General features: G+C 33.0%; 1 protein-coding gene across 1 annotated transcript; it reads left to right on the forward strand.

Annotated features, from left to right (window-relative positions):
- Window positions 1–6,323: 6,323 nt before the first annotated feature.
- Window positions 6,324–9,676, forward strand: GGS25DRAFT_242875 (polyadenylate binding protein). The gene is made up of 3 exons (XM_049257131.1): window positions 6,324–6,565; window positions 6,623–8,929; window positions 8,981–9,676. Exons 2-3 carry the CDS (start codon window positions 6,744–6,746, stop codon window positions 9,111–9,113), a joined length of 2,319 nt encoding a protein of 772 aa, XP_049117994.1. The 5' UTR covers window positions 6,324–6,565; window positions 6,623–6,743; the 3' UTR covers window positions 9,114–9,676.
- The last annotated feature ends 3,890 nt before the right edge of the window (window positions 9,677–13,566 follow it).

A 13,566-nucleotide genomic window follows, 5' to 3' on the forward strand; every position in this document is an offset into this window, starting at 1 on the left:
ATATTTTTTAAAAACTTAATAACTTAAAATAAAGTTACCTTATTAACAACGTAAAATACCAATCGATTATTAATATATATAACGTTAATATATATCGTATAATTAAAATTAATATCATTTTTAACGGTAAATTTAAATTTTCTTAATATATTATTATGTAATTAACATTAGTGATAATATTTAATAATTTTCTTAATAATTTTAAAATCAACATTATTATATTTAACTTTTATAAAAACATTATAAAAACGTTTAATTATTAAATGGTTAAATCGTCAATATATTTAACGTAATTCCTTTTTTATTAAATAATAATAAGTAATAAAATATTCTCGTTTTATTAAGAATTATGGATGGCCTTATTTGCAAATAATAAAATAATTTTTATTTTTATAAATAAGTACGTTTTTTATATTATTAAAATATATCCCTAATTAATCTATATCGTTTAAATAAAATAAAAAAGAAATGTTTATAAGTATAATTTAAAACGAAATTATTTTAAATAATATTAAAACTTATGTTATACTTAGATTTTATTATTTTAAATTATCCTTAAAATAAATTATATATTAATTAATAATAGTTGTATTAAATCGGATACTTAAATAAATTCGTTATAAAACTTTTAATTAAGATTTACCGCTTAATAATATTTTAGTTATTCTTATATTAAGAAATATACCTTAAAAGACGTTTATATATTAGTTTTTTAAGTAAAATGTAATTAATACTTTAAAAATCTTATAAAAGATTGCGGCCGTTGCTTTTTTTAAATCGTTGTTATTAAATAAATTAATTTTAATAAAAGTATACATTGTTACTTAATTTGCAAAAATGTTAGCAATGTTTTCGCTATTAATAATATTATATTAAGTTAAATATTATGTTAAAAAAATTAGTTCTTATTTATTATTGTTATAAATATTGTCTTAATTTTCGTAAGTAACATATTATAAGTTAAAATTAACTTAGTTTTATTCTCCATTATCGCTTATAACGATATTAATTTCCTTATAATTTAAGAGAAAAGTAGTAAAATCTTTATTCATATCTCTTTTTCCAACTTTTTAAACGTAGCGATGCTATTTATTTTTTTTAGTTTTACGTTCACTTATTAAATACTTCGTTAATTAATAATTAAACTTATCGTAAATAAAGTATTTCTTATTTTTCTTACCTTATTAGTTATTATAATAGCGTTTAAATTAGGCATTTTTAAGATGATAGTTTTTTTAAAACTTATTATTATTCCTATATATTTAATCGATTTAATATTAATCGTTAAATACGTAATATTATAAATTATAAATATTATAACGATAAATAATTCCGGCTACACTGTAAAAATTAAAGTAAATACTTTTAAATATAACAAATAATTTTAAAATAATAATATTAAAAGTTAAATAACTTTAGATAACGTTAATTATATTATTTTTTAAGTTAATATTTTCCATATAATCGATTAATAGTCTTTTTTAAAAACGTTAAATATATTTAATTAATATATTAAGGCAAGTAAGTAAATCTTTATTAGAATTTTTTTTTATTATAATATAAATCGTGGTTATTCTTTATTTATATATATACATTTATTAATTTTCGATAATATAAAAAAAACTTTTAATTTTAATAACTATTTACTCTTAAGTAAGTTTTTTTTAAGCAATTTAGTTATAATAATATTATAAGACACGGTTTTTTAACATAATTAAATAAATAATAACATAACTTAAAAATAAAACTTTAGCTTTATTATATATATCCTTAAAGATTTTTATTTTTTTGTTAAAGATATTATATTTATCACCACTAAATTTAATTTTATCATTATTATACATTTTAATAAAATCGGTAATCGCCTATAAATTTTATAATTTATATAATAGTTATAATTTATATAATAATTTTTATTTAAAAAAGATTATTAATTAGTTATTACTTTAATTTCCTTAATTATTTCATCCTTAATTATTTTAATTATCTTAAACTTAATTAGTTATTTTTAATTAAAAACTTAAGTTTATATTTAAAGGATTAAAAGATTATAAGTTATATTATAAAATCGAAAGACTTATAATTAATTTTTATTAAAAAGTAATTATATTATTAAATGAAGGGTAATTATTATTATAATTAAAGAATTAATTAAATATAATAAGTTTTTAACCTTAATTTAAACTTAAACCTAATTTTAAACTTAAAATTAAAATTAAAGTTAGATTTTATTTAATTTAATTATTTAAAATAAATAAACCACTTAATTTATTTAAACTAGCTTGTTTATTTACATTAAAAATTAAAATAACAATAATTACCTTAACTTTTAAAATGCTTTAATTTAATCTTATAAATTATCGTTTATAAGTTTTTAAAACTTCACTTTAATTATTTTTTTTAAAAAATCGTTTTAAATTAATATCACTTATATTTTTCGTATCTTATTATAGCTTCCTTTAATAACTAAGGTTTTTTATAAAAACAAATATTATAAAATACTTTGTATTTACGTTCGTAGCCTTATTTTTTAATAATATAAAAAATTCTTTTATATTAATAACCCTTTTAAATTTCTCGATAAAAACACGATTAAAAGTTCGTATACCATACTTAAAAAAATAGTTAATTATTTTTAACTTTAATATTTAATTTAATTTATTGAAATGTTTTACTTTTTAACCATTAAAATCGACTTAATATTTTTTTTAAAAGTTTTTATCATAAAAGTTATTATTATATATTAAAAATATTTCCGTATAATATATATTTAACGTTAAAGCATTTAACTCGTTAATATCTTTTAAATCCACCTTTTTATCGTTATATTCGTTTTTAATATATATATCTTATATTAAACGGCTATATTTTCGTTTAAGATTTAACTTTAAAGTTAAAATAATAACTTATCTTTTTTTTTTCTTAAAAAAGCCCGTTATTTTAGTAATTACTTATGTAATATGTAAAATAACGAACGTATAAAGCTTATTATAATAAGTAAATATTAAGTATAATAATAATAAAAAGTTAAGTATAAATGTTATAAAAAAATAAATAAACGTTAATATAATTAAGTTTATATTTATAAGTTTAAGTTTTTAAGAAAAACTTTTATAAGAAAAAAAACTTTATAAGTAATAAAAAAAAGTATAACCTAAGATAATAAGTTTAAGCATAAAAAGTATAATTATAAGTTAATAAAAAATTTTTTAATAATATAATCGCGTATTAACGCGAGGTAATGTAAGGTTAAGGTTTATAAAATAAATAATAAGTTTTATTATTTACATCTTATAAAATTGCTATCGGAGCTTATCCGCATCTTAATATATAAGAAATTAGCGTTTAAGGGCTGTTAGTTTAAGCTTTTTAGCTAGCCTTAAACATATAACCCTTAATAACTTTTTATTTAAAGATTATAATATAATGCATTTAAGATCGTTACAGCCGTCTTAATTAAAGCTTTTAAACGATATATATTTTAAATTAATACGATCGATAATTATAAAGTTATTTAAAAAAGAGTGAAATAAACGTTTTGCCGCTAATGTGGCGCTAGCTGACCTAAAGTGGTGCACGGACCATTTAAGCTTATACCATTTTTAAGGTGTTATTTAATCTTTAAATTTAAATAATTTCGCAACCACCGATCGCATTAATTTAAAACATATATTATTTAAATTGTTTAATTAAGCTGATTTAAATAATATAAGATGCATTTCAATTTAAGTCTTAAATTGGAAATTATGTTAAATCTTTTAATTAAAGTTAACGAGAAAGTTTAAATTAATGGCCTTTAAACGCTAGTTCTAGATATATTAAAATACGGATAAGCTTTAATAGTAATTTAATAAGGTGTAAATAACAAGACTTTAAATAATATATAAATACTTAATTATTAAAATATAATATAATCGTTTTAAAAGTTTATTCCTAATTATATTTTTTAAATAAATCGACTTAAATAAATATTAACTTAGGTAAGCTTTTAATTTAAGTAAGTTTTTAATTTAATTAAAAAAATTAACTAAATTTTATCAAAGTAAACGTCGTTTTATAACTTAATAAAAAATCATTAATTAAATTATTTATATAAAAAGCTTTCTCATAATATTCTCGAATATTATTAATATAAATATAATACGACGCCTTAAATATTTATTAATAAATCTCGGTTTAATCTTTTTATATATAATAAACGTAAACTTATAAACGTAAATATAATATAACGCTTTAAAATTTTCAAATTAATATAAAATTCCCATACTTATAATAATTGCAAATTTTGAAAAGTTTTAATTTAAAAATTTTAAATGAAATTTTTTATCCAGGAATTTCCAATTAAATTTAAAGTTATAAGTCTTCGTTTTTTTTTATTTTAATATTATTAATAATATTATTCGATATAAATCTCCTTATTATTTATAATTAATTTATCTTATTAACCATTAATTAATGTTAAAATAAATAAAATGGTTTCGTAATTACGATAAGTTATAAATAAAAGATTAAAATTATAAATATAGTTAAAATTATTAAGTAAAATGGAAAGGATCGAAAATCCTTTCCTTATTAAAATAAGCTACAAATATAGGCACAAACCATATGGGTCACGTGACTATTCCCCACAATTCCCACATTATCTTTTAATAACATATTATTTAAGCTTTTAGGAAAGCGTCACCGCTTGTTACTCCCCTTAATTATTCCACTTTCGTTTGCTTATTTCTTACCGATATATTTCATCCAAATAGTGTTTAATATTTTAACTTAAATGTAGAGTAAGACTGAATGCGTAGTACTAGTAGTAAAAGTACTTGTTTAAGCTGGCTCGCGTATTGCAATATATTCCCACCCGCAACCACCCATTCATACAAAATCACAAAGTGTGAAATTACAATCAATTTGATCGCCTCAATCAGACAAATTGATTGCGTATAGTCCGACACCTTCAGGTGCTCTGATGGTAGAGACATTCAAGGCATATCCAAAGGACCTACTACAGTGTATGCGATCCGGGTGGTCACGTGGGCCCACATTTCGCGGTACCCGGCCCGTGTGTTTCCTTACATATCTCAACCATTCCGGACCGGGAGGGGCTACGGTCAGTATCAATAGAAAGGCCTTTGATCAGGCTATTTAGTGATATGTTGATTAAGATTATAGGACCTGGATTGGATGGGCTGGACATGATAGACGATATTTCTGTACATTAAATCAATGCTGGCGACGGCGACAGTGCTGATATTATTTTTGGTTTCAAACAACACAACCCCCATTCGGATCGAAAGCGGCCTTCATCTTCACGGAAGCGAAGCTATTAAACAAACATTCCCCAACCCTTCAGCCAAGATTTGCACACTCTCACTTTCCGGATAAACATTTACGAATAAATTTAGTTACTTAATCTTGCCCTCTCACTTACAACTAGCCCATCCTTATTTGCACATAGTATGCAACTACCCTCCTGCAAAGCATAGATACTAGGTATACATATGTAGTTCGACCATATTCAAATGCTTCCCTAGTATGTAATGTTAGTTTCCCCTTTCCAAGCTTTAAATTTTGCCATGTGTGATGCTACATTGCTACTATGTACATAATGTACTGAGATGACTAACATGGATGTCTACCATACATACACGCATACACGCATACACGCATACGCTACTTCGTCTAAATATGATTGGCCCTATTTACATGAGTAGATGTTTTCCCGTACTTGACCATCGTGGGTACCTTATCTTAGGCATACATGTAAAGTTTGCCGAACCTAAAGTACCGAAACTAGGCAGGTACAGATTGATCAGTGATGATTTGGGAGGTATTACATGCATCTACGTAGGTACATATCGATGGATATATGTAGGTATACATAGTAGGTACCTACCCTAGTCTACTATCATCGATCATACTTTTCTAAAATTTATCTACTAGTAGTAGCACCTACGGTAGCTTAAGTTAGACCCGCTTCTTTTTATGGTTGAAATTTTTTGTGTGGTTAATCGCGACCAAGAGGCACAAAAAATCTTCAAGATCTCTAAAAGAAAGGACTGGACCCTCTTCTCTTCTCTTCTTCCCTTTTTTTTTCTAACGACTTGACAACTTTATCCGCCAGCTCGTCCCCCCCAAAAAATTTCCAAAAAACCAAAAAAGAGATTCAGTTATAAAGTACGTCCTTCATCGTTCGTACTGGGTTTCTGTTCTCGCCAAATTCTTTCAGACCAAAACACCAAAAAAATTCGGAAAACATAAAAAAATCCCACTTCCCATCATCACTCTCAATACCTTTTAGGTACTTCATTCCGGCTTCCTATCCCCGCTGCCGCGCATTCGACCTTTTTCCTTTGAACAGGTGATCTTCGTCAACAACTCGCTCTTATTTACTCATCACCCGTTTTCCGGCGTGATAGTTTATTCTCTTGGAGCTCGAGTAGCCTTAGATCTTTTAACCATCAGTACCTTCTTTGAAGTCTCGAGGACTGCCTTTGTCCGACTAGTCTTCATTCACTCGCGGTAGCCATTCACGATCCCAAGAACATAATTCTTCTTGTAGCTTTGACTAGTACGTTTATATCCTCTCCCACCTTTCATCCACTTTCATAAACAAGAAGTCGTCTAGTCAACAAATACCGACCTTGATCACTCCCCTCTTGCTTTGCGCTAGGTCGAGCCACAATCTCACTTTGCAATCAATCACGCTAACAGTATTTTTATTTCTTTAGTCAATTAACCGAACCGCAATGTCTGCTACTACTGCCCCCGGCGCTGTTGATCAGCTTGCCGCCGACCTCGGCAACACCTCTCTTAATGGCGGTGATGCCAAGCCTACCGCCATCAACACCAATGTCTCCCCCGACAGTCAAGGCGACGAGGCTGATACCGCTGGCCCAACTCCTAGTTCCGCCCAGACCCCCCACCCGGCCGCTTCCGCTTCCCTCTACGTTGGCGAGCTTGACCCTTCCGTCACCGAAGCGATGCTTTTTGAGCTTTTCTCGCAGATTGGCTCGGTCGCTTCCATACGCGTTTGCCGTGATGCCGTCACCCGTCGCTCCCTCGGATATGCGTACGTCAACTACAACACCACCGCCGATGGCGAACGCGCTCTCGAGGAGCTTAACTACACCCAGATCAAGGGTCGTCCTTGCCGCATCATGTGGTCTCAGCGTGACCCCAACTTGCGCAAGAGCGGCCAGGGCAACATCTTCATCAAGAACCTTGATGCTGCCATTGACAACAAGGCCTTGCACGACACCTTCGCCGCTTTTGGTAACATCTTAAGCTGCAAGGTCGCTCAGGATGAGAATGGCAACTCTAAGGGATACGGATTCGTGCATTACGAGACTGACGAGGCCGCTGCTCAAGCTATCAAGCATGTTAATGGAATGCTGCTCAACGAGAAGAAGGTCTATGTTGGTCACCATATTCCAAAAAAGGATCGCCAGAGTAAATTTGAAGAGATGAAGGCGAACTTCACCAACGTCTACGTCAAGAACATTCAAGCTGATGTTACCGATGACGAGTTTCGAGATCTCTTCGAGAAGTTTGGAGACGTCACTTCATCGTCTTTGGCTCGTGACAACGAGGGCAAGTCTCGTGGCTTTGGATTCGTCAACTTCACTACTCATGAAGCTGCCGCCAGAGCGGTCGATGACCTTAACAACAGGGATTTCCACGGCCAAGATCTTTACGTCGGCCGCGCTCAAAAGAAGCACGAGCGCGAGGAGGAACTACGCAAGTCATACGAGGCTGCTCGTCAAGAGAAGGCTAGTAAATACCAGGGCGTAAACCTGTACATCAAGAACCTTGATGACGATGTAGACGACGACAAGTTGCGCCAAATGTTCTCCGAGTTCGGCCCCATCACTTCGGCCAAGGTTATGCGCGACAGCATCGGCGAGTCCGACGATGACAAGGAAGGAAAAGATAAGGAGAATCAGAAGGACTCAGGTGACGAGGATAAGGAGGAAGGCGATAAGAAGGATAAGAAGGGCGATAAGAGGCTTGGCAAGTCCAAGGGCTTTGGGTTCGTTTGCTTTGCCAACCCTGACGATGCTACGAAAGCCGTCGGCGACATGAATCAACGTATGATCAACAGCAAGCCGCTGTACGTCGCTCTAGCGCAGCGTAAGGATGTTCGAAAGAGCCAGCTTGAGGCTAGTATCCAAGCTCGCAACCAACTCCGAATGCAGCAAGCTGCGGCGGTAGCCGGCATGCCGCAGCAGTTCATGCAACCCTCCGTCTTCTACCCCCCCGGCCAACAACCTGGATTCCCCCCGCAAGCTGGTCGTGGCATGCCTTTCCCCGGAATCGGTATGCCAGGCGCTCAGGGTGGTCGACCAGGCCAGTTCAACCCAAATGCCTACGGAGGACCCCAGGGTGGTCGTGGTGGACCCATACCACAAATGCCCCCCAACATGTACGTTCCTGGACAGTTCCCACCAGGTGCTCCATACGGTCAGCCGGGCAACCCGCAGTTCATGGCTGCGATGGCACAAGTGCAGCAAACTGCCTTGGGAGGTGGACGAGGAGCCCCGGCTGGTCGTGGGCCCATTCAGGGAATGCCTACCAATATGGGCATGCCTGGCGGCCCGGGTGGAATGCCTGGCTACCCGCCTAACCCACGACAAGGCGGCCCTGCTGGTCGTGGTGGCATGAACCAGCGAAATGGCCAGGGTGGACAATTCCCCCCGCAGGGTGGACGTGGCATCCCCAACCAGCCGATTGGAGGTGCACCTAGCATGCAGCATGACCTAACGCCTACGTCGTTGCTTCACTCGCAGTTACAAGCTCAGTCCAACAACCCACAACAGCAAAAACAGATGCTAGGCGAGCTTATCTTCCCCAAGATTCAGGCTATTCAACCTGAGCTGGCAGGCAAGATCACGGGCATGCTATTGGAGATGGATAATGCAGAGCTAGTCAACCTGTAAGTCAAGATATTCCCAATTCTTTCAAAAACACCACTAACATCTTACAGTATCGAGGAAGAGAATGCTCTTCGAGCCAAGGTAGACGAGGCCATGTCTGTTTACGACGAATATGTTAAGCAGCAGGGCAGCTCTGAGGGTGAAGGCAGCAAGAAGGAGGAGAAGGCTGAAGAGAAGGCGTAGGTGATGACGGTTGAACCCTTCTTTACGACCTCTTATGAACGATATGAGGTCTCAATCCTGACGACGGTTCCGGAAAAGTTATGATATTGGTAGAGAGTCCAGGGATGGACTACTCAGTATTGATTTCTGCATTCTTTCGCACATCTTACATTTTCACCTTTCATGCCTTCTACGAACCTTCTTCATGTCCTTTATGCTGGAACGGATCTCTTCACCCCTCTTATGTGTCGTTACACTAGGACCATGCCTCAAGGGATACTATTCTCGTACTATTTGCATGTATTGATAGACTAATTGCTCCTCGCTCGGGGCACTGGCCGGATGGCAGAGTTTCCGGCTAGCAGGCGTTCGTGGTCACAGTCGGTTGGCCTTTTGGTACTTGTTACCTGGCACCGAACGGAAATCAGGCGGCACCAATGATTCTGACACAATACCCCCTTTTAAGGTTGCCGATCCAGGACATCTCAGAATGAAGCAGATGTTATTCTAAATAGGAACTTCTGATAATGAACAAAACACTTTATTACATGAATTGACCCTTGTGAACTCTACCTTGTGCACTTGAATTTATTAGTAAAACTTTACTAAGGAGGGACGAGTTAAATGTAAAGTTTTACTTAATAAAATCGTGTAGTGGAGCCGTGCCTATGAGTGAAAATTTCAAGCTCGGACTCTGTTTCCCGCAGAAACTGATAAGATAAGGAGCTGAGCCTCCACAGCCTCAATTCAGCCACTTTCTATTCAATTCCATCCATTCAATTCCATCCATTCAGTTCCATTCTTAATAATCAAAGCTGACTAATCCAATCCATCTTTTTAATCCAATCCATCTTTTCTAATTCTTCCATTCCAACTTCTTCTTTTCAACTTTTTTCCATTTGATCCATTTGATCCATTTAATCCATCTTATTAATCATCTTCAACACCACCACCTAAATCAAATATTTCAAGAAATATTTGAAATAATTGATTTACATGGTGGTGTTGAAGGTGGTGTGGAAGGTGGTTTGCTGGATTTGGGGGCTGAAAAGCGATGCACCCAATCAATCAACAGCTTGAAAGTTGGCTCCAAACGTTTCACTTTTTACTAGCGGCTCAATAGGTCCAGATTTGAGCCAATAGGATGGCTTCAATTTCAATAGGCTTACTAGCGCTTAGTTTGCCTAACTGTTTGCCTTGGATGGTTGGGGTACGTACTGATGGAGCGTGCTCTAGACCGGTCTATATAAGGGCTCTCAACCCCCAAGCTGTTGTAATTCTTTTCTTCCTCCTTTCAACCACTTTTCAGGTTTCAAGGGCTTTCAAGAGTTTTCAAGAGCTTTTCAAGAGCTTTTCAAGAGCCACACAGCCCCAACCCAGTTGATCCATTGAATTAATGGCTGATACACCCATTCCGAGGCGGGTCGGCCGGCCCCGGAATGCTGCGCTTCCGCCGCTGCTGCCGTGACCTGCTCCAGGAGAGCTTTCAGAGCTTCCGGGAGGGTTTATCCCTGACGCTAACATGTACCATCAGCCGTAAATCCCCCCTGGGGCAGTCCCATCGCCGCAAGCGGTTCCCAAATACAGCCGGCCTCCGACAACCGGCTTTCCGAACCTCCCTCCTATACCCATGAATCCCCCCAATCCGACAATTTCTCCCCATCCGGCCGAGCCGATCCCAGCCCTAATACCAGTAAGTCCCGGCGCATGGGTTGATCTAGGCTTAGTAGATGGGGCCACTTGATATTCTCAACAATATCACGTGGCCTGGAGGGAAGTATAATTTACTCTTTTCACGTGTGAGTCCGGTCCGTCCATTACGCCGGTATTCCGACCGTCACGTGAGTACCACGTAATCCATGCCAAAGGAACCCGTCGTCACTGGCGTGAGTATTATGTAATCGGTGTCTGATGTGAAAGGAACCTACCATCACGTGATTGTTATGTAACTATTGCCTTACTATGTCGTACGTGAAAGAAAGTGCCCACTCAAACTGGCCAATGGCTGGCTTTTAATTGGATTAAACATTTGGGTGATTTAAATCTGTTTTCCTTTCCGAGCGGAGCGAGCAGCACTCCGCAGGAGCCGCCGGAGGCATGATTACATGTTTAGTATTTCAAAAAATAAAAAAATTAAGAAATAGTACTTAAAATCAAAATTGTTGCGGAGCGACGATTTTCCAGATATCAAATTAGTAAAGTTTTACTAATTTAAATTGCTTGCAATTTGCCGGGTATTTTATGTTGTATGTTGTAAAATGACCATGTAGGACTACATACATTGGTACGTACGGACAAACGGTGCAACGCCATGCTTGGACGCATCTACATAGGTACTAGGTGCTTACATACCTAAGAACTGGTTTCAGATGCCAACGCCTTTTTTTTGTATCTTGAGGCTATCTTGAAATTCCTCATCGTCCACCTAATAGACTGCCAGTCTCCAGAAACCTACGTCTATGTTGTATGCAATACTGGTCATAGGCTCAAATCTAGACCGTGTACTACTATGCTACCTACCTATGTACGTACGGGTATCGAGACGGAAAAGACGACCGAGCTTTGCGGGAAGAAAGGAGCTTTTAAAGAAGAGCCCCATTTCCATACATACATACATACATACGGCGTACATACCCGTCAATTACACGTATCCTTGAATACCTATGTATAGATGATGGTGATTAATGTTTGTTCCTGGGGTAGTTAATGGGAAACCCGGCAGATATATTATTTGGTAGGCAGGTATTATATACTACTTGTAGTATGTAGTCATTGTAGTGCCTATATTTGTGTAGTAGTAGTAGTAGTAGTAGTAGTAGTAGTAGTAGTAGTAGTAGTAGTAGTAGTAGTAGTAGTAGTAGTAGTAGTAGTAGTAGTACAATATATCGGCGGATGGACCTGCTATATATTGTGTTGAGCGTGATAGATACCACTATGTAGGTTAGATATGTAGGTATACAATGATGATGTTGGGTGGTTGGGGGACTTCCACTAATCGGACGTTGCAGTGAAAAGCATGGAAGTCAGAGTAAGAGCAAGAATAAGACACCACAGTGACCACACATGTGCAATATTCAGTGTTCAGTGTTGCCATTTAAATGTTGCACTACTAGATAGGTAGGAGATACTATGGCAGGTGCCACCTACTATAGATAAGATAAGAGGACATAGGTAAAAAGCCTGTCCTACAGGGATTAATCTTAGACCTTTTCTTTCTTTTAATATATAGTTTATTTGAAACTAATAGATCTTTTTTAGTAATTTTGTTTAAATTATTTCTTAATTTTAAATAAATATTATTCATTAATGTTTTATACGTTTCATTTAAATTTATTGTAAAAGATATTATTATAATATTTTAAAAATGTTTTAATATTTTTAAACTAATTTTTATCGACTTTATTAAGCTTATTAATAATTATATTATTATTAAAAATCATTTAATTTAATTTATTTATATTTATATCTAAAAAGTCCTTAAATAAGTTACCTTATTAATTTAATCTTTTTAACTAATTTATTAAAATTAATTATAATTTTTTTTTCTTTATTTTAATTTTTATTATTTCATTAATTATTTCTCTCTTTTTAAAATCTTTTATATTTAAAACGTTAAATCTAATTATTCCTTAAATTAATTATTATTAACTTTATTAATTCCATTAATTTTAATAATATTAATCTTATTAAATTAATTATTATATATTAATAAACCTATTTTTTATATTATTACTTATAAACCTTATTATAAACCTTATAAATTTATATATTAATAAAAAACTAAATATCGAAAACTTTATTTTATTTTTATTTTAAAATATTCCGGCTAATCTAATAATTACCTTACATTACTTTTAAATTTTAAACTTATTAAGATATAATCGTTTTAAAGGTAATAAATTAACGGTAAAATAGTTAAACCACTTAAAATAATAATTTTAACATGTAAAATATAATATCCCTTTTATCTTTAATATATTATAAGCGATTAACATATAATATAAAGGTAAAATTATAATTTTTTTAAATAATAACTTAATATTTAAAAAAGTATTTAACTAAATTAAGAATGGTATTATTGTATTAAAAAACTTTATAAATATTAAATAAACCTTAAAAAACAAATTTTTAATAATATTAATATTAGTAGGTATGTACGTATGATAAATTAAATAATAAGTAAAGTAAGAATAATAAGGGTGAGATTAGTGTAATATTAATGTTTAAAGAGGGAGGTTTAAATTTAAAAGTAAGGAGGGGATTTAACTTTTTATATAATTTAAGTTATATAAGTACCTCTTTTAACCATATACGTATTACGTTAATATATATTTTTATTATATAATTATTATTTATTTTTTTTTTTTTTTACGATTAATTAATTGCGAACGTTACGTTTACCTCACGCTTAATTTATCCTTTTAATTATAGATTAATTTAATTAGTTTTTATTAATGTTTTTATGATTTCGTTT

This window comes from Hypoxylon fragiforme (assembly GCF_022984875.1).
Source record: "Hypoxylon fragiforme strain CBS 206.31 chromosome Unknown GGS25scaffold_4, whole genome shotgun sequence".
Taxonomy (NCBI): domain Eukaryota; kingdom Fungi; phylum Ascomycota; class Sordariomycetes; order Xylariales; family Hypoxylaceae; genus Hypoxylon; species Hypoxylon fragiforme.